The sequence below is a fragment of the Sardina pilchardus genome, chromosome 13 (genome assembly GCF_963854185.1).
Source record: "Sardina pilchardus chromosome 13, fSarPil1.1, whole genome shotgun sequence".
NCBI lineage: Eukaryota > Metazoa > Chordata > Actinopteri > Clupeiformes > Clupeidae > Sardina > Sardina pilchardus.
This window is the reverse complement of record NC_085006.1, coordinates 14,043,393-14,064,752: the sequence shown is the minus strand read 5'-3', so window position 1 is coordinate 14,064,752 and position 21,360 is coordinate 14,043,393. Positions and strand designations below refer to the sequence as shown.

The 21,360-nt window shown below is 42.6% G+C and overlaps 3 protein-coding genes across 3 annotated transcripts; 1 reads left to right on the top strand and 2 right to left on the bottom strand.

The window, feature by feature from the left end:
* The first annotated feature begins 4,395 nt into the window (after nt 1-4,395).
* On the top strand, nt 4,396-7,875 carry proca1 (protein interacting with cyclin A1). Its single transcript, XM_062552592.1, has 4 exons — nt 4,396-5,009; nt 5,213-5,345; nt 5,574-5,708; nt 5,981-7,875. The coding sequence occupies exons 1-4, from the start codon at nt 4,463-4,465 to the stop codon at nt 7,614-7,616; spliced, it is 2,451 nt and encodes an 816-aa protein (XP_062408576.1). The 5' UTR covers nt 4,396-4,462; the 3' UTR covers nt 7,617-7,875.
* A 2,797-nt stretch (nt 7,876-10,672) lies between these two features.
* LOC134099561 (dehydrogenase/reductase SDR family member 11) lies at nt 10,673-15,009 on the bottom strand. Its single transcript, XM_062552470.1, has 7 exons — nt 14,713-15,009; nt 13,530-13,739; nt 12,849-12,943; nt 12,569-12,698; nt 12,317-12,409; nt 12,160-12,225; nt 10,673-11,733 (listed from the first exon to the last, which is right to left on the bottom strand). Exons 1-7 carry the CDS (start codon nt 14,842-14,844, stop codon nt 11,692-11,694), a joined length of 768 nt encoding a protein of 255 aa, XP_062408454.1. The 5' UTR covers nt 14,845-15,009; the 3' UTR covers nt 10,673-11,691.
* Nucleotides 15,010-17,106: 2,097 nt separating this feature from the next.
* On the bottom strand, nt 17,107-20,614 carry LOC134099560 (dehydrogenase/reductase SDR family member 11-like). The gene is made up of 7 exons (XM_062552469.1): nt 20,342-20,614; nt 19,608-19,817; nt 19,397-19,491; nt 18,508-18,637; nt 18,302-18,394; nt 18,152-18,217; nt 17,107-17,549 (listed from the first exon to the last, which is right to left on the bottom strand). Exons 1-7 carry the CDS (start codon nt 20,471-20,473, stop codon nt 17,508-17,510), a joined length of 768 nt encoding a protein of 255 aa, XP_062408453.1. The 5' UTR covers nt 20,474-20,614; the 3' UTR covers nt 17,107-17,507.
* Nucleotides 20,615-21,360: the final 746 nt, after the last annotated feature.

Genomic DNA, 21,360 nt, shown 5'->3' with positions numbered 1-21,360 from the left:
ATTTAAACAAAAGGCTAGTCTAAGAAATCTTTGTTTTGTTGATGCATGCTGTTCAGCGTGTTAACCTGCTGCTGATGTTGCTCTTCTCAAGACGTTGTCACGTTCCTTGTGAATCATTTCCACTAGGGAAAATGATTTATGTTGTCTGATTAAACTTTTCTCAACTTAACTTCTTTGGATATTCTTCGTCACATTAGTGGGGTAGTATACGTATTAAACTTATTATTGATATTATTATTATTATGAGATAATAATAATATTATTCTAAGAATAGTTTATTACTTCAAGTAGGCTATAATCATATTTTAAACTTTGCCATTGTTGACACATTCTAGACTACCAATGTCTTACTAGCCTAAATAGCACAGAAATGCACATCATATCAGATAATTCTTTTTGCAAAAAACTATGCCGAAATGACACCCTTTTGGCGGACTTACCTCTGTCAGTCAGCATTTTTTGCACGCACTTTTCCACCCAAATCGTGTTTCGTATGGACACTCATCAGCGGTCTGAATGTGAACTAGGCGCAATCAAAACTAATTTCATTATTTGGATTAAAATGACGAATACGAACTGATAAAACTAGCAATGTTATGGCCACAGAGAAGTTTACCTTGACACCCGCAGCCCATGCGAACAGGCGTGCGTGCGTCTCCACTCCCTGTTATTTTATTCAGTGGGCCTACACAAGCGTTAATGCGAGATGAATATTTGTCTTCCAAATATTGTGATGCAGAAGTGGACAAAAGAGGAGCCTATTTGCCCGGCCACCTTTATTTTAAGGCTTTATGGGAACCTGGGGGTAGCCTAAACCAAAACGTTGCAATACCCGCGATATTGGTGCTTTGTGACGCCCCAGTGCCCAACTGTGTCCTAGTTTTGCGTGGTTTGCGTGTTATTATTTCATCAAATAAACAAATATGGGGTAGACTCCCATTGAATAATCAAAACAGTTAACAGATTTAGACCGTGAGCCAGGGCCTCAAATTATGGAAACCGTTACCGAAAAGGTGGCAAAGGCTACCATACCTTTTCTGAAAGCCTGGAATCTCAGCTTTTCAATGATGTATGATGGCCATCTGACAAGAGTAGCTGTTTTGAGTTATGACACATAATGTAAACTAAGGTTAAAGAAATAATGTGTAGAAATCAAGCAGAACACTGGAATATTTTATTTTGCTATGTTTGGTATCATTTTAAAGGGGAGACTCTGAGCTTTCATTTAAATCCTTTTGTGAACATTTTGGATAAGTACAGCCAACCCTGGAGCTCTTCAAACCTTTAATCACACACATTTCCCTACCATTTCCCTGCCATTTTTTTGTCTTTTAATCCTGTGGCACCTGGGAGCATCAGAGAAACGAAATCCAAACACTGAAATACTGGCATGACCCTAAGGATTCAGGAAATGTATCATTTACCCATATTATCTGATTTGGAGGGGGTGATTTACAGTCTTGTATCAGAGATGGCGTTTTTTCAAAGACATAAACAGTAGTGTACTATTACCCTTGGCTAATTTGTTGATATGTTGAGTTGAAAGTCTGAGGTAAATATATTTTAAATAATAATTATTGATACAGATCATTTTGAAAAAGTTGTTATTCAGCATTCTCAGCATTTTTAGATAGTTAAAAAGGTCCTTAATACAAATCCACCACATATCATTTATATCAGGTCCCCACTTTCTTGGAATTTATATAAAAAAATGAATGCCTTGTTCTCAGGCAAGAAAATACACGTATACACAGGCTGCGATACTGTAAGTGCATTTGCAGGCCATGGTAAAGTGTCAGCCCGAAAACTTTTGTGAGACCTTTCAGAATGTTTGGGCAGACTGGGCAATGACACCTGCGTTGTATGCAGCCTTAAAGGAGTTCACATGTCAAATGTACAGCTCCAAGTCCAGAATCACCAACATCAATGAAATGAAGTATGCACTTTTTTATGCAAAGAAAGGCGTAGAATCCTGGCAGTTAACTCCATGCTCGGATTCTCTCAGGAAGCACGGTTTCAGAGCTAACTATCAAGGTGCTATCTGGAGAAGATGCCTCGAGAACAACCCTGAAGTTCCTTCCCCTGTTGAGTATGGGTGGTCTAGACTGGACCAAGATGGTGACTTGCAGCTCTCCATAGACTGGTTCAATGTCTCCATTGGTCCACAAGCAGTACTTGAGTTTCTGTCCTGCTCATGCAAGAGGGACTGTGTCACTCCTCATGTCAGTGTGATGCACTGTATAACAACTTTTTCAAAATGATCTGTATCAATAATTATTATTTCAAATATATTTACCTCAGACTTTCAACTCGACATATCAACAAATTAACCTTAAGGGTAATAGTACACTACTGTTTATGTCTTTGAAAAAACGCCATGTCTGATATAAGACGGAAAATCAACCCCTCCAAATCAGATAATATGGGTAAATGATACATTTTCTGAATCCTTAGGGTCATGCCAGTATTTCAGTGTTTGGATTTTGTTTCTCTGATGCTCCCAGGTGCCACAGGATTAAAAGACAAAAGATGGCAGGGAAATGGCAGGAAAATGTGGGTGATTAAAGGTTTGAAGAGCTCCAGGGTTGGCTGTACTTATCCAAAATGTTCACAAAAGGATTTAAATGAAAGCTCAGAGTCTCCCCTTTAAAATGATACCAAACATAGCAAAATAAAATATTTCAGTGTTGTGCTTGATTTATACGCATTATTTCTTCAACCTTAGTTTACATTATGCGTCATAACTCAAAACAGCTACTCTTGTCAGATGGCCATCATACATCATTGAAAAGCTGAGATTCCAGGCTTTCAGAAAAGGTATGGTAGCCTTTGCCACCTTTTCGGTAACGACCAACCCCTCTGGCTCACGGACTAATTAGGCTATTATACAACTAGTCTGACTTGGAGTCTACTATTTATTTGTATAGCCTATTTTAGAATGTTAATATGCTCTAACTGGCACAGGTATGGGCCTACATTAGGATTAGCATCCTTGGCACAGGAAGGTAGGCCTACTGAATTCAAACCTAATAAACGGACGGGATTTGAAGTCTCATGTTACCTCTGCTGATTTTGCATCAGTTCTCCGCCTTCTTCCAATCCGATTGCTCTCAGCCAGCCCACTCTTTCGGAGAAGTTCTTTATGAGCTACTCAGTTGCCCATGTGACTGACTGAAAACCCCTTGCCCTGCACTGCATGTCGAGCTCCGGTGCTACCCTGGTTTCCGAGAAAGATGATGAGTGACCAAATGCCATCTTTGTATTTTTCACCCCCTCTCACATTGCACAGCCTACATCAACACAAAATAGGCTATAGCCTTCTTTCTTTATTTCTTTCTTTCTTTCTTTTCTTTCTGCATCCAAATAGAACAAACTTTTGAAATCGATCCATTGACAAGTAAACTGTGCAACTGTATTGCAGACTTCTAGCAGCGCAGGCCTATTAAATCTGGATTTCGTTCGCCAAATACGCTGATTGGTAACCGAATCATTGCAGTTAATTAGGTTCCCATTTGGCCTCCACCCTCATTAACATCCCCATAAAGTCACTTGGTGAGACATACGAACCACCTAATGGGAGGCCTGACAATAACCTCTTTGGGAAGCTTGTTCGGACATGCAGTCTTTGCAACACATCTTTGCTGACGAGACCAAGTCACCACAGTGACTGACAGACGGGAGATGCAGGTCCCCCAAGATGATAAAACATCCTTCTTTTGGGCCTTTTCTTCCGCAACGCAGACTTCAGTTTACATCTTAAACTGGGTCATTTCCCATCCCTTTTGTGGTATTTGAAAGATGCCCAATCTCGTTGGGTCGACAGAATCACCCCATCCCTTGTTACCATGGAAAGCGTGGTAAGAACCTCCTCCTTGCTGCGTCACTGAAGTAAATCGCCAGTTTCAGTGGGAAACGGAGAACGTAGGGGTAACTTGCGGTCAAAACTTCAGCCAGTAGTAGGCTACTTTACAAATCTTACTACTTCAGTGTGGTTGTGTGCTCCATCACCGCTGACTACATTTAATTCCACTGCACCTTATCCATAAAATGCAGATAGCCTAATAGACCAATTGAAGATGTGTAAATCCGTTCAACTGCCACGTTAATTTGCAATTCCCTATCACTTGCAAATAGTAAAGACCTTGTCTATAAGAGCATAATATTTGTTCACTGCACAAAGTAGCCCTATGCGGAGGAAAAAAACATTGATACCGTTAAAATGCGGCCCACACACAGACACTCAAAAATCTATGTTTTGATGCTTCTGTGTCGAATGTCGACAGCTGTCCAATCAGTAAAGGGTTAATTGAATGTCAGACCACTCCCATTATCGACCGTCAACTTTATTAATACTCGCCCCCTGTTCAATGCTCCAAATAAATCGGCACTCGGCAGCAAGCGGAGGTAGTCAGGTTGCGGTGCTGTCTTGGTGCTGGTGGTGCTGAAATTGCAGCCTGCAGCAATGTGGTCGGTGTTTTTCGTTTTCCTGTCTTACTTAGACGGGGAATTCGTTAAGGCAGACTTCTTAAGCAATTCCTTGGAGGCAGAGAAGGAGAGTAAAGAATTCTTTTACTTGCTCAACAATACCCTGTGCGCCAAAAGGTCAAATGTCGGCGAGTACCATCTGCTTCAAGTGTCGGACGGAATTGAAGAAGTCCGTTCTGTTCACGATGCCACCGGTAAACTAGTCGACTGCGCGTTAACAACAGACCAAATGCAAGTTAAATCATTCATGTATGTGTGTAAATTAGGACTGAGAGGTCAGGTCACAATTCCCACCGCTCTGAATCCCAGCTTTACGAACATTACTGACGTTAAGTTGAAGTGCCTCCAGTTGAAATCGAAGCGCTCGACAGATGCTGCAAGTCAACTGCCAGTACGTGAAAGGGGGAAAGTCGAGGGGAAAGGAACTGATTCTTCAATCCTGCGCAGATCCAAGCGCGGCTTTACCTACCCTGGGACTTTGTGGTGTGGCGCCGGTAACAATGCTGAACATTATGAGCAACTCGGTGAGTAGGCTATGATGAACGATTTATTCAATTGAAATAATTCTTATTTAAATCATTAATGTTTTGCTGCAAATGTAAATATATCCTGAGCACTAAAACACATAGCCTTTGAAACCTGCATGAAAGTGTTACTCAGTTTGCTTGCGACCTTTCTTGATTCAATAAATGGCTGAAAGAATGCGTTCGCACTTGGTCATTTTCAGGGGAATTCGCTGAGACCGACAAATGTTGCCGCGTGCATGACCACTGTCCCCACGTCATCCATGCTTTCTCCTCCAATTATGGTTACACCAACTTTAAATGGCACTCAATTAGCCACTGCGACTGCGATAACACGTGAGTAAAATAAACCCTCACAAAGCTGCATGAGCTGAACGAATGAAAGTTTTTTTAGATACAATTTCACAGTGAGTGTTATGATCTTATCTGTTTGAAACCCTCTACTCATAACTGAAAGACTGTAAAATAATTGAACGTTAAACGCATTCAGACAGGCTTTAGTTTAAATTAAGAAAAAGTCAAAAAGCATAAATGTAATGTCTATGGCTGCTTTTTGTTTTGTAGAATGAAGGCATGTCTCCGGGATGTGAATGACACTTCCTCCAGAATCGTTGGACAGGCATTCTTCAATGTCCTCGAGGCACCCTGCTTTGAGTTCTCCTATGAGGAGCAGTGTGTTGAAAGACACTGGTATGGAGTGTAAGTATCTGTCTGAACTTCCAATGTGATGAAGTGTTGACATGCCAAGGGACTACAGATGAAAATATTTGTTTTGCTAAATCTAGCACATTTACATTCTGAGTGTAAACAAAAACTGTCAATTGATGTGCATTGTTCCTTTTAAATAAACAAATAAATAACTAAAAACAATACATGTAAGCGATCTTGCAATTGGAAAATTGTATTTACTGCACCTCTCCTCCACTGTTTACGCCTCATTGTGTCTCTCAACTCTCTCTGCCCCCATGTAGGTGTAAGCAGTACGACAAGGTTCCGGTGGCCGTACTGAAAGAGTCCATAGCGTATGATTTTGGCGGCATCGATGTCATTGATGACCTGCCCTTGCCTCCTGTGGAGAACACTCAAGAGGCCGGCGCATCGCCAGAGGAGACTCCGGCGGGAGCGGGCACCGCCCAGTCCACCGCGTCCGCGTCCGCCTCCCAGACCACCACCCCGGAGGCGCCCTCGCTCACCAACATGGTGACCGCGGCCGAGGACTTCATCAAAGTGCTCGCCACCGTGTCCACCTCGCAGAGCTCCTCGCCGGACGCCACCAAGGAGGAGGCGCAGGGCGCGGAGAAGAAACGGAAGAAGAACGCCGGCGGCAAGAAGAGGAAGAACAAAAAGAGGAGGGGGAAGGGCAAAGGGAGGAGGAGGAGGCCGAGCGTGGAGACGGTCGTCAAGACGGACGAGGGCACGGTGGGCACTCCCTCCTGCCACGTGCCCGAAGAGGTCAGCCGAAGGACCAACATCATCGAAGACCCGGCGCGAACCAAGCAGGCGGAGGCCAACGTGGACAATTTCATGAGGAGCGAGGCCGACCTGGAGGCCCAAGAGGAGCTGTCCAACACCATGATGAGGGACGACCCTCAGAGGGCAGCCGGTGCAACGGAATCGGCGAAGGAAGAGTCGCAGAAGGACAAAGGCGATGATGACAAGCGCACGCTCTCCGCCACTGCCTCTCCCGCCCTCACTGTAAACATGGGGATTATCAAAAGCAAGACCCACAGGGAGAGAGTCAGGCTGGGGCAGAAGAGGCTGAGGCACAAGCTGCGAGCAGCTACACCCTCCCCCAGCGCCCCGCAAGCTCATGAGGACACACAAGAAGATCAGTCCATCACGGCGTCTGTCAGAGACGGCAGCGACGGCGCCGCGGTTGAAAGCGGGCGAGCCGAGGCTGCGGGACAGCCCAGCTCAGGCACCCTGGGAAACGCAAGCGAAGAGGGCCCCGTTGCCACGACAGCAGGGGCGCCCACCACCAAGCCTCCGCAGCCCAAAAGGCCGAGGTCAAAGGAGAGGGGGATGGGAGGGGGGAGAAAGAGAGCGGGAAAAGTTATACCTCCTTTAGAGGAAGGAGAGGGGCCTCAACACACGGAGAGTGAAAAGGAGCCCACTGGTGGGACTCCGGTAGTTTCCGCCTCTGAGGTGAGCGTGCCAGGCTACCACGTCTCCCCTAAAAGACTGGACTACCACAGCGTGGCCAGGCTGGCGCCTCCCACAATCAGTAAACCCTCGGAGCCCTCACGGAGAGGCAAGCGACAAAGGTCAAGAGAGTCCCGAGAACGGAGGAAAAACGGTCACATTTTTGGCACGACTTTCGCCCCCACTCTAACTCCCATGTCCACCCACACGGTTCCTGTGCAAAACCAAGACAAAGCTGACTATGAGGTGATGCTGACCGCTAGTGTGAGCTCCACCACAGTCCCTCCCCAGTCCGACACAAGCACTTTGGCCCGACACGGGCCGACGGTCAAAGACACGAGCACACAGGAGACCCCGCTTTTTCCCCTGACCAATATCCCTCCCGGAGACCCACAGAAACCAAAACGCAAGAGGCAGGAAAGGCGCGAGAGGAAGAAACAGAGAAAGCTCTTCACTGATCATTGATCGAGTGTTTGAATCTTAACTATTCCATAGTTACCTTTAGGGCCTCAAAAAAATGGCCAAAGATTGTCTTGGTTACCCTTAAAATGAGCAACAGTGTTGATACTCTACACAGCTATTTTTGTTTTTCTACAATTGTGGATTTAGTTTTGTAAAGTCTGTGTCAGTAATTGTTACCAGATTTTATGGAATGTGTGAAGCAATATGAGAAAAGAAAAGAAAGTACGGTGTCAACAGGGTTTAATAAAGTACTGAAGCATGACTGCTTTTTTTCATGGCAGTAATACAAAGTGTATAACGGTGGCCCAATTTTCATTAAGGTGCCCAGAAATTCAGCTATAAGAACAATACAGACTCTAGCCCCTGTTAAATCATTTGATGTATGTTACGTATGTATGTAACAACTTTATTATTTGATCGCCTTACTGGGTGTCCGCTATTTCATTTCCTGCTGACAAAGCAAGGCCCTGTTGCATATAAAACATATCCGTTACAAGTGGTCCCAGCACGCCAGAATCTGATGTTCGGTGGGGCGACTTTGGCCCCACCTCTGTCTCTCTCTCTCTCTCTCTTTCTCTTTCTCTCTCTCTCTCCCTGAGGCGACTTAAGGAATTGCCTGGAAAAGGGTCACATTCTTGACAAGGGGATAATCTGCACCCAGTGCCTCCCTCGCCCTTCCGACTCCAAGTGAGCATTAAAACTACCGGCACGGCAGCCAAAAATCTCCAGTCAGCTGACTCTCACATGTTCTCAGGAGAGCAGGGCGCACCGCCGCCACAGGATGGCCATAAAGGGGTCTGGCTGGCCACTTCACAAAGCTCTTCAAAAAAGGGAAAGAGAATATCATTTGACAATGGTCAATCCCGGACAGTGTGAGGTGCGTCGGCCACGCCGTAATGGGGTCCTCCCACTGACCCTGAGTGCGAGCGATAGGCGAGGCGAGAACTCCCGACGGGGGGGTCATGCGGGTGAACCATGTTACAATCTCCTCTATCCTCTCACGTGGAGGAGTGTGAAATACAGAATTTCAGAATCCTCCAAGTCTTTGTTTTCATTCGTCATGGCAGCAAAACCGGTCTCCATGGCAATAACCTCCCTGGAGAGAAGGCCACTGGCACACACTTCAATGCATGCCAAAAGCTCAGCAGCACCCATCAAACACGCTCAATGACGAGCACGCTATTTAGATTTTTGATCATGTAATTTTCCCAGACCCAAGTGACAATAACACCATTCAGAAGGTCCTTTGGCCAGTCACTAGACACTAAGGCTTTAGTACTGCAGCGGCCCCATTTGGATTCAACACAAAGCATAACATGGTCATAAAACTCTTCCAACACTTCCTCTATTCTGTCAGATAAATAGGGAGGTGGGACATATCATGTTTTGGTTTGACAAGAGCAAAGCACGATCACCATCACCATCACCTCGCCCACGAGACCCAAAACAGGCCGCTGCCTGTGTGGCTTGCAGTGGCGGACTGGTTGCTGTAGGCTATGGAGATTACGGCTAGTGGGTGTATAAAAGAGTGCTGGAAGCATGAGGATTAGGAAACATGCGAGATTAAAAGCACCTAAGCACTTCTCAGTGTAAAATATGCTGGCACACTGTATCACACTACACACCACTGAGTCAGCGAGACTCAGCGTAACTTACAAGTATCAAATGTAGCCTATCTTTAAAAGATTTCACACCAAGTGAATTTCGTCATCCGAAACGTGAGGAAAAATGGATGATTAACTAGGTCATGGTGGGAAAGGTAGTAAGGCCATTTCAATTAGAGCACTGATCAGGACCTCTCATCATGTGAGAGGCAGTAGCGAGTAAGCAGTTGATGCAAAGACCTTTTGTGTGGGGCCCAACCCAGTAGCCCCCAGTACAATCCTCACGTTTCCATTTGGCAAGCTCAGCCGGAGGGAAACAATGCGCACTTCATGTTTTCCTCTGCTGGCCTGACACACTTTTTTTCTGCTGTGGTTTGCGTGAACATGACCAGCTTCTCCAATGATGGGGTTTTCATCAGTGTCGGTGAACCAAATCTCCCATCATAGAGAAAGAGAAACATGAAAATTTGTTTATCTGTGGAAATGCTCAACAAATGGACACCAGAAGCAGCCAGACTGAAAGCATCTCAAACTACAGATGAAGTAGTTCCTGGTAAAGCTCTATGTTTGTAGAATGAAAAGATTGATTTTTTTTTACATAAAGAACAGTAAAAAATACTTTAAACTGTATTTATGTAATGCCACCACCATGGTAATCATATGATAGAAACAATACATGCACTGTGATTGAAAACACCATCAGAAAGTGTTTTCCTAGTGTATGAGTAAATGCGGTCACAGAAAAAAGCCTGCAAAAACTATGATTAGTCCCCTCATCCACTTTGAGTTGAGTTAAAATGGCCCCATCTAGTGGTGCAATTTTATCAAGTACAGTATGGTTTTACAAAGTCCAGTACAGACTTCAATTGGACTAAACTACAGTTTGCAACTATACCTACCTGCGGACATTTCCTGATCTCACCCAATCTCTCTCTCTCCCACTTGCCTCCTGTCATACTTCACTGTCCTGTCCAAATAAAAGTACCCCCCAAAAAAAAAAAATATATATATAATAACACAATAACACAAAATAATTGACTTCCTATCTGTATTCAAAAATTGTATGAAATTAAAGTGCCCATAAGAATTTAGAGCAGTGTCGCTTTTTTCAGTGCTACAGTATTCACTGCTATATCATCCACTGGTAGGACATACAAGGGTGCAGACAGAAACAAAGCCATGCTACCAGCAGCAGACCAGCCAATCACACATCAGGGGGGCCTCTGTTTCAAACTGTGCACTCACATTGTGCTGCACACAACACATACCACTAGCAAACTCTACTGCATGAAAACATTTTCATGCAAGCAAACAAGCAAACTGAGGTTACAGAAGATTTTTTTTTTTTTTTTTTGCTGTTATACCTCTGCTTTACAACTGTGGATGGAGAAAATATTATCTTCTGGTCTATCTATATGCCATGTTTGACACAAATACTGATCCTAGACACACTGACAGGATGCAATGATTTTATTTATTTATTTATAGCACTTTTATTTTTGTGTTACACATTTTTATTGTGCGACACATGATGTCTCACATGTCTGGAGGTTGTAGTGAAGTAATCATTGCAAAACCCTTGCATTCCTTTATCACCACTGTTACTGAGTGCCTGTGCTGTGTGTGTGTAGTTGTCTGCAAGAACAGCTACTAGTTGTACAAAAAAAAGAAAAAAGGAAAGAAACACATGTGGAAATCAAAACAATTAGCAGCTAAGGAAGGGAGGTAAATCAGTACTTAGTGGTTTAACATTCAGCTTGAATTCTACCCAAAAAATAGCCAAATCAAGTATTTCATAGCCAAATACAACTACTTAGATAATAAATGCAGTCAGTTTCTTGAGAAGTCCTAACATGTGAAGTCGCTATTTGTTCCAGCAACATAATAATAAAAAAGAAAATACATATGAGGCCATTTAATTTAGCACTGTCTCCTGACTTGAGGTATACATCAACTGAGGTATCTGTCAGTCAGTTTTTAGAAGAAGAAAAAAAGTATCCCAAAAATGTGGGTTGTGTTTATCTTGCATTTTCAGTTACTTAACTAGGTTGCGCGTTTACCGCTTGCTTGGGTGGATTTTAATGTGACTTTGATTCATGGGTCTGCAATAGATTTTTTGATCATCCTGGCTTACTCATTATCAACACTCATTACAACATCATCTTTAAAAAATAAACTTGATTCACACCACAGTGTGACTCACGTGTACCATCAAGTCACAATGAATCTGAACCTATATTATTATACCATATAGCCAAAATTTGAAAAAAAGGTGGCCCTGTCTCCAATGCTCCTCTCCTTATTTACCAGGCATCATAAATCAGGGTTGCACCTGTAGGAACCCAAAGCCCAAGCACTTTACAAAACTCCCTCGCAGGTCCCTTTAGGGGGATAGACTCTTAAGGTGAGCAGATTTAGACACGGCAGATCCCTCCAGCAGATTTTAAAGCAGCAGACGACCGGCCTCCATGATGTTAGGACACCTGTTCGACGGGCCGCATCAGAATGTCACCAATCTAGATCGAAACAGAAAGAGAAGGAGCGAGATAATGAAAAAAACAAGCACATTTTTGCTCTGTTTTAGTCAAATATCTATGTTTGTCATATTGATAACATATCACTAGCATCTGTGGATGTTTTTCGATTTGCAATATTTTGTCCCACCCCTACTGACAGGAAACAAATATGTCCAGTGATATCTACATTCTGGTGGGATATTCAACTGCTATGATTGTTAAATGTGTCACATCTTACAACAAGGAATCAACATCCAAAGCCCTGTGATGAATGCAATATAATAAACCCACCCTCTCAAAATAGGGAAGCTACAACTACTTAACAAAGAATATGTGACTTTTAAACACATCACCACTTGGGATATTATACGGGATCATCAAGATATTGATATATTGTAAGTCAGCCAAAAATATAACCTTCCTTACCTGTACATGAGGAGGGGCACTTAGGACATACACCACTGCACTGGCTATGTCGCCAGCCTCCAAACACTACAGACAATGATAAACTGGTATTAGACTAAACACTGAGAAGCACAAATGAACGGCCATTACTTTCTAAATAGACAGATGAATCACATACTTTTATACTTGCATATGTTGCAGCAGCTTTCTCAGGGTCATCGCCATGGAGGCGGAAGGCAAACTCTGTTTCCACTAGACCAGGTGATATGGCCTGTCATGGGAAACGTGTATATTATTTGCCACTGAACAACAAAAACAATAGCAAGACACATCAGTCAGACAAGTCAACAGCAACAACTAATTCATAGGGATGATGCAACAAAAGGGTGAACTGTGTTGTTCAAGCAGAGGCAAACCGCAGTGTTCTTACAGTGGCTCGTATATGGGTCTTTGCTTCCCGGAGCTCCTGTCGGAGTCCCTCGGTGAGTGCAGTCACGGCATACTTGGTGGCACTGTAGAAGTGAACGCTGGAGGTGGGCACCACTCTGTGCCCACTCATACTGGATATAAACAATGTACAGAAAACAGGATTGGATTACTTGGTCAGCTGCTGATAAAATAACCCCTTATGGTTTAACTAACTGCTGGCGATACAGAGCCAATCACTACTAAGCAGCGCTTTGTCTTTTTGCTCGTTCAAGGGCATCTACCTGTTGATGTTAATGATGTGTCCATCATCCACATTTCTTTCCTTCATGGACTGGTATGCCTCCCTTGTGCATATTGACAAAGCAAGGACGTTGACCTGAAGGATTATAGATAGAGTAAAGTCAAGAAAAGAATGTCCTCTCAATACCATAGGGTCATTCCACGTACACACTTGCGTCTCAAAAAAATCTGAAAAAAATACCATGCGTGCCTATGTTACCCAGGAGACACTCTGTAAAATGTTTTTGTGGGTTTTGACTTTTGTCAAAGTTCACAAGCTCTAAAACTGGCTGTTACTTGAAAAGTATTGATCTTAGCACAAAACCATTTAACAGAGTGTCTCCTGGGTAACATAGGTTCACATAGTATTTTTTTCAGATTTTTTTGAGACACAAGTGCGTGCGCTCTGGTTGATTTTACGTGGAATGACCCCATAACAACTGGTCTTGCAGACTTCCATTTTACCAATTTTACCATTTTACCAACCAGTTCACCCTGTGAGCCACCAATTCTCGCAATAATTTGTAAGCATCAGACTCAATCCATGTGGTCTTATTTGTAGATATCAAAATATCTGCTATCAAAAGAAAGACCCTCCTGAGAAAAGCCAATAGGCTATCCTACAGAATAACCTTGTGTTGATCACTTCTATATGGTAGACGCTTTTATATCAAGTTACTTACATCCATCATCGTCCTCCAGCCATCAGTTTTGCCGCTCAGGAGTGGCTCAGGGTGAGCTAGGCCTGCGTTATTGATGCACACATCAACACCCTGATGCAAGGTCTTGATGGCGGAGAACATGGAGAGGATCTCCTCTTCGTTTGACAGGTCGCATTTGTAGGGAACGAGAGTGCCACTCATGCCAGCACTCTGACATTCTGCTGCCAGTTTCTAAGGATCAGGAAATATTAAATAAGTAATTTCGCCGTTACCGTAATGCTGCAATATCACACTCAATCAATCATTAATTTCGGTATACATACACCTGGCCTGAACTGTCTCCCTGAGGGAAGTTTTCCACCAAGCTTCGTGTATGCTACGACTGAACCCCAAGTTACCCATTCATTTCAATGGGAACCTCCGTGAGCTCCGTTTACGGGCTCTCACGCTCAAACCAATGGGCAATGCGGCGGACACAGTCGCATAGCCGTACACGAAGCTTGGGTGGAAACTGGCCTAAATCACCGGTGATAACAGATTATGTAAACAGGGGTCCGAAAAGTGCTGTTTAAACCATTTGCATAGGTAACTCAGTTCCATGTATCCAAATATGAACAATAACTTGGTTTCCTTTTAAAGATCCGTTGGCTAACTAGCCACCCTGGGAAGTAGTTCTACTTGGCTTCCTAGCTAGCAACTTTTGATAGGCATCTGCATCACCAAAACGACAACTAAGCTAATTAGCAGCAAGCCTGCTATAACTCTGTCCATTGGTAACGATTCCCAAAACAAAAATTGTACAATACGACTTTCACGTTAGCTGTATAGGTTGCTGACCGCCCAATGATGTGTTAGTATAACCATTTCATCTGAGCCTCAACTTTGCAAAGCCGTACAGAAAAGCTAGCTAGCCAGTTTGCTAGCTAACAAGGTAAAATTGTCATTAACCCAAGCGGTTAGCTAATACAGAAACAAACATAGGCTAGCATTGGTTTATGCGATTTAACAGTTCTGCATGTAGTCTAATCTGAATTTGACATGGCACTAACATTATCGCTTAACAATGTTGCTTACTTAGCTAACAAGTCAGTCTGCTTCTAAAGATGTTCAAAAACTTTGTGAATTGTGTGCTTGTACAGTTACGTTAGCTAGCTATTGGATAGCTTGTCAGCTATCCTACTTGTGCTACATTACCATTACCCACCTCTATCTTCTCAACGGTCCTGGCACAGCCGACCACCTTCATGCCATGTCGGACAAGAGCTTTCGTGATAGCCGCTCCAATTCCAACGGAGGCTCCAGTCACAAGAGCTACTCTACCTTTCCACCGATCCATTTGTCCCAAAAAGTAAACAGTTTACAGTTTAACGTGACGCGAACTGTTCACGATAATCCCGCCAGAGTGAGCCTTCTTGCGTGTTTTAGTAAATAATTGTCAAAACGCTGCACGCCCACAAGCACTGTTATCATATGACGTCCCATAAAGTAACATTCCATCTTCCAAGCAAAAAACTGTACACTTCAGTAGGCCTAGATGTTTTATTAGCCTACTATGTGGCGATAAAGATCAAGACGTTTCCGATTAATCTATGATGTTAACACTGAACAACCTGCGAGGTTTTCATCCGGGTGTTATTTAGGGTTACGTCTACAAAACTCAAAAAGGACAAGTGTTTTGACACTTAATAACTAGGTAGCCTATCTATTATATCTAACAGGCAAATGATACAAAAGCCTATATGATACGTGGCCTATATATTTTTAGATTGTAAAGAGATGAGAGCTTATTTCATATTACACAGACAGCATTAATAAATTGATAACTGCAAAATCTAGAGCTGGACAAATTGTATGATCTGAGATGCACTTGTTGCAGCCCTAATGGGCTTTGCATTAGCTTTCAAAACGTTTCAGTCTGGCATAAATATACCTATACCTACTAGGCTGCTAGAACAGAAACCCTTAGGATGCTGAATTGGAAATTTGACTGCAGTCACAGTGAAATTGGATATGATTTGCTTCATCATAGAAAAAAGTGCGAGTCCTTGGTTAAATAGCCCCATCTAGTGGTGTTTGATTCATACTTTTAGGTTTTTAACTGAGAAAAGCTAATAAGACCAGCTAATAACATAATCAAGGGGACTGCCCTCAATAAATGAAACAGTGCACCTGCATTTACCAAGTCACTGGAAAACCTGAATACATGAATGTGGACAGGACAGGCAAACTGAGGTTGGACCCTAAACACTGACATAACACCTTTATAACTGTTAAACTGTAGGCTATAGCTGTTAAAACACATGTCCATAGTCTATGAAAGACACTAGGCCTATATGTTTCATTCAGTATTCCATGTTGTAACACCAAAATAAACAAAAAAGTTTATTCATATCACTACTATAATTTGAGCTACACAGTCTAATATGTGTAGAAGTTGTAATTGTAAAAAAAATCCTTTATCAATGTTGTATTGTGTGCCGGAGAGTTTGCACCTTTCTGCATGATCAGTCAGGGGAACAAAAGGAAAAAACTATAAATCAATTCTATAAATAGTATTTAACATCTGGCCTAAATTCTACCCGAAAATACCCAAAGTTAGTATTTCACAAAAAAATGCAACTATTCAGACAATAAATGTAGGAGACAGTAAGTGAATAGCTTAGAGTCCTTAACACCGAAGTTGCTATTTGCGTAGATATTAGTCAAGTCCAGTCAACTTTATTCATAGCACATTTCAAACACAGGTCATTCAATGTGCTTTACATAAACACAAGCAAACTGGAATTGCAAATAAAAGCATAGAAGGGAATAGGCCTATACTCAAAGAATAGTTTAACAATTAAATAATAATAATAATAATAATAATAATAATATATTTTTTTAAAAATGCACAATGTACATTAGTACATAAAAGCATACAATGATATTAAGTGTTTAAAAAGTGATAATTAAAACACATAAAAAAAACAACAACAACATAATTGTACTAGACACAGTAGCAGAAAGTATCTGAGAAGTTTGGTCTTAAGTCTAGATTTGAAACTGGAGCAACGTCGATCCAAAGTCATATATAAGTGTCTCTGGTTGATCTCATCTAAAAGTTGGTTCCAGAGCTGAACTGCATAGCAACTAAAAGCTCCTTCACCATGTTTAGTTCTAACAGTAGGTTTTACTAACAAGTATTTCTCTTGAGACCTGAGAGGTCTGGATGGTGTGTATTGCTGAAGCATGTTTGCTAATTTGGTTCCATTAAGTGATTTATAAGCAAAGAGAAGTGCTTTTAAATTCAATTCTGTGACTTACTGTAAGCCTATGCAGGGACTTGTATTGTATTGGAGAAATGTGGTCAGTTCTTTTTAGTTATCGTGAGAACCCTAACCGATGCATTTTGTTTCATTTGAAGCTGTTTGATAGTCTTTTTTGAAAGGCCTGTGAAAAGCACATTTCAGTAATCAACCTGATATGCATGAATAAGTTTTTCTAGATCATGATCATTTGACATTAGCTCTCTAAGGTTGCCAAGTCCAAGACCTGAGGTATACATTAACTGAGGTGTCAGGTATCAGTTTTTGTAAAGAAAGCAATCCAAGACCAAAAATGTAGGAGATGTTTATCGTTATTGTTGAGTAAAAGTTTACATCTTGCAAGGAAGGGTTTACTCATTCATATTTCATATAGGTTGCCTTGACTTTTTGATCAATCAGGCCAATTCATTATCAGCAATCATTATACAACACAAACACATACAAAAAGTGAAAAATAAATCTGAAACATACATTATTACACCAAAGCCAACATTCTAAATGGGTCACCATTTCTCCTATCGGGCACTCCTATCCTCATACGTCAGCATTGCACCTGTAGGACCCTGCGGCCCAAGCACTTCACACACTCACAGACCCCTTTAAGGGGATACACTCTAATCTTGAGCATATTTAGACATGGTAGCCTATGTCCTGCCTCCAGCAGATCCTCAAGGGGCAGGCTGCATACATGATGTTAGGACATCTGTTCAACAGGCCTCATCAGTATGTCACCAATCTAGATAGAAATGGAAAGGGAGGGAAAAGAAAGGTAAATTTCTTGAAAAAGTACAAAGAAATCTTGTACATTTGCATGCCTTACTTGAGGGAAGTAATCAATGTACATTGTCCCTTTCAAATAAACATATACTGTAGTTAAAAATGTATCCCCTTATGCCATTCACCGTGTGCTCTGGAAATTCAGCTTTCACTTAAGGCCTTAAGCTACAATGATTCCTGGCAAACTTATCATTGCACCGGTATTTCAGAACCGCCTGCCATTCTGTCTGTCATAAACGGCAGACAGCTGTGCTTGCTGGTAACATTACATGCACTCATGCACATACATATTCCCACATTATGTTAATACCTGTTGTCTATCCCCATACTGCATTATTCACAAAATAAACATGTCGCTGATCTAATGCAAGGCAGTAATGAAAGACACCATCTTAAGTAAGGTTCAGACTAAGGATTCGCGATGAGATGAGCTGCAACTGCGACTAAACATGTTGAATGCTTTGTGATGACTTGCAACGACTTTCAACGACATTGCAACATTTAATTCACACCGCTGCAACTCGGTTTCGTCTTGTTGCTGATCTGTGAATTGGGCCTTACCTGTACATGTGGAGGGGCACTCAGGGCATATATCACTGTGCTGGCGATGTCACCAGCCTGTATGCACTGCAGAAAACACAGGTTGCTTACTACACTAGCTGAGATAAATGTTGTAGACCAGTGTTGCGTTCAAATCAGATTGACAGTTACCTTCATACTGGCATATATTGCAGCAGCTTTCTCTGGTTCCTCACTATGGAGACGGAATTCAAATTCTGTTTCCACAAAACCAGGTGATATTGACTGTAAGTGTTTAAGGAGAGAGGGGATTTTTGCCATAGTATGACTGCACAAGGCTTTGTTGCATCTTATTAGGCAAATAAGAAGCAATTACACGGAAGCCATGTGGTACTTACAGTGGCTCGGATGTGACTTTTTGCTTCTCGAAGCTCTTGTCTAAGTCCCTCTGTAAGTGCAGTCACAGCATACTTGGTGGCACAGTAGAAGTGACAGCTGGCATCAGGAGCCACCCTGTGTCCACTCATACTACAAAACAGAACCACATTAATTCTACAGGATCAAAATCAGACCTTATATTTAACAAACTTCTATTCCATGAGACAAACAGTGTCAAAATACAAAATTACACTCATTTAGCGAGAGGCAGTTAGAGCAAAAACGGTACTGTATTGTTGTTGGTGGCTTGTGCCACTCAACGACTGTACTGTACACTGTCCCGTGCCACTCGCCCACTGTCTCGCACCACTTATACTGTCCTGTGTACTGTTCCGCGCCACTCATCTACTGTCCCGTGTACTGTCCCATGACACTCATCTACTGCCCTGAGTACTGTCCTGTGCCACTCACCTAGTGCTGTGATACTTGCCAGTTGATACAATCCTAACCCTGAACCTAATCCTAAACCTAACCCATGGGACAGTGGTCAATAACTGCCACAAGACAGTATGACTGACACAGGACAGTGCACAACAGTAGGCCGGTGGCGCGGGACAGTGCACAAGACAGTGACTGACAGTACTGTAGGTCACATGATGCAGTGGGTGAGAGCCATGGGAGAGAAGGCAAGTTTCACAAGACAGTATGAGAGATGCTGGACAGTACACAGGACAGTTACTAGGCCAGTGGCTCGGGACAGTGGACAGGACAATAGGCAGGTGGCACAAGACAGTTGATGAGAAGCGCAGGACAGGTCACAGGACAGTTGGTGAGTGGCACCAGCAATAGTACAGTACAGTTATTGCTCCCACTGCTACTGGATTTAGCTTCATCAATGGCAGATCACACCTGTTGATGTTAATGATGTGACCATCGTCCACATTTCTTTCTTTCATGGACTGGTAGGCCTCACGTGTGCAGATTGTCAAAGCCAGAACATTAACCTACAGAGTATTTCAGAAAAAGGACAGCTACAATACAGAATATTGTTCAAACATATGGACTTAAGTATATACTAAGACACGTTACATACTTAGACACTGGCAGCCACTTGACTTACATCCATCATCGTTCTCCAGCCATCAGTTTTGCCGCTCAGCAGTGGCTCAGGGTGAGCTAGGCCAGCGTTATTGATGCACACATCAACACCCTGATGCAAGGTCTTGATGGTGGAGAACATGGAGAGGATTTCCTCTTCGTTTGACACGTCGCATTTGTAGGGAACGAGAGTGCCACTCAGGCCAGCACTCTGACATTCTGCTGCCAGTTTCTAAGGATAAGGGATGTCATTTTGACCATTAATTTCATTGTAAGTATCATGGTATGACAAATGATATGCTGCAACATCACACGATTATGTGTAGGCCCACACAATAGACAATCACAGGTCATTCGTCCTCCAACGTGAGGAATAACGTAGGCCTAATTCGCTAATTAGTGGATAGGTCTACCACTAGCTAGCACCTTTTTGGCGTCTTCGTGGCATTCGAACAGGACGCTTCAATTGCAACACTGTTGTAACAAATTGCTACATTGTTCAAACGCCAGTAGGCTAACCATCCACACAGAAACAGAAAGTATAACCCACGTTATATTGTTGCCACTAAAATAACACTGTTCTGCATGTCGTCGAATCTTGGCTTGTCACTGGAATGAACTTTGAGGCCTACTTAGCTAATACAACCAGTCTGCTTGTAGGACTGCTTACAAACTGTTGATTGTTTAACATGGCAGCTTGCTTGCTAGGTATATAGGTAGGCTATTGGGATTTTGATGTTTAGCAAGATAACCCACCTCTATCTTTTCAATGCTCCTGGCGCAGCCGACCACCTTCATACCATGTTGCACTAAAGCTTTCGCGACAGCCGCTCCGATTCCAACGGAGGCTCCAGTCACAAGGGCTACTCTACCTTTCCACTGATCCATTTACCCACAAAAGTCAACAGACTATTATTTAATTTGATACAGACTTGCTCACAGCTCTCGCGTCAAGGTGAGTCTTGTGGTGGTGTATTTTAGCAAATGATTGTCTATCTGCACGCCCACCAGAAGGAGCCTAGGCCTAGCCTATCATGTGACGTCCCATAAAGATAGATATAGATAGGGCTACAGTAACTAGATAGATAAGTAGATATTCCGAGGGAAATTTTAGGCATCCAGTAGCTTATACAACCAGAACACACACACATAGCCTATATCTCACAAACATAAAAATCACTCACAGAAATGTAAAAATGAAAGAGCATGAAGTGATTATAAAGATCTGGTATGGACTCACTCACTATGCGATACATTGACCATGATGCTATGGTAGAGTGTGTGCACTGGTGGTAGTGCAAAACTGAACAGAGCAGTGATTGAACAAGAACTTCATTCACCCGGCCCAACAATAAAACTATGACTCTGAAAAGACAAGAATGTAAACATAAAGATTTGCGTAACAAACAAGAAAAAGAATATAGGCCTACTTTAAGAACATTAGCCTATATAACAGGGAGTAAGTTATAAGGTGTAGATGTTATTACAACAGTCCAGATTGTAGAAGAGCTAATGTAGGCTGTGCACAGTCAGGTGGAGGGCAAACAAAGTGATATTATAGGGGCTCAGAGAGATCATGAGAGGCTCATGCCGAACAATCATTTTCTCCCCTCCCCCTTTGTGTGTGTGGCTTTGAAAAGTTGGATGGCCCTGGGAACAAAGGTTTTATTACTTACACAGTGATATAGATCAAACCACTTTCTATTAATATGTGGCGTTCCGACTATGGAGTCCCTGGGACATGGGCAAAAAGAGTTAGGCCTAACTGGTGTGCA

Excerpts from the sequence above, each read along its gene's own strand:
- LOC134099561 (XM_062552470.1), bottom strand. The coding sequence starts at position 14,844 with ATGGATCGGTGGAAAGGTAGAGTAGCTCTTGTGACTGGAGCCTCCGTT. Across the intron at positions 12,410-12,568 it reads AGACCCATATACGAGCCACT|GCCATATCACCTGGTCTAGT; the intron begins GTAAGAACACTG and ends TTCCCATGACAG. Across the intron at positions 12,226-12,316 it reads CAACATATGCAAGTATAAAA|TGTTTGGAGGCTGGCGACAT; the intron begins GTATGTGATTCA and ends CATTGTCTGTAG.
- LOC134099560 (XM_062552469.1), bottom strand. The coding sequence starts at position 20,473 with ATGGATCAGTGGAAAGGTAGAGTAGCCCTTGTGACTGGAGCCTCCGTT. Across the intron at positions 19,492-19,607 it reads GCTGGAGAACGATGATGGAT|GTTAATGTTCTGGCTTTGAC; the intron begins GTAAGTCAAGTG and ends AATACTCTGTAG. Across the intron at positions 18,218-18,301 it reads CAATATATGCCAGTATGAAG|TGCATACAGGCTGGTGACAT; the intron begins GTAACTGTCAAT and ends TGTTTTCTGCAG.
- proca1 (XM_062552592.1), top strand. The coding sequence starts at position 4,463 with ATGTGGTCGGTGTTTTTCGTTTTCCTGTCTTACTTAGACGGGGAATTC. Across the intron at positions 5,010-5,212 it reads TGAACATTATGAGCAACTCG|GGGAATTCGCTGAGACCGAC; the intron begins GTGAGTAGGCTA and ends GGTCATTTTCAG. Across the intron at positions 5,346-5,573 it reads CACTGCGACTGCGATAACAC|AATGAAGGCATGTCTCCGGG; the intron begins GTGAGTAAAATA and ends TTTGTTTTGTAG.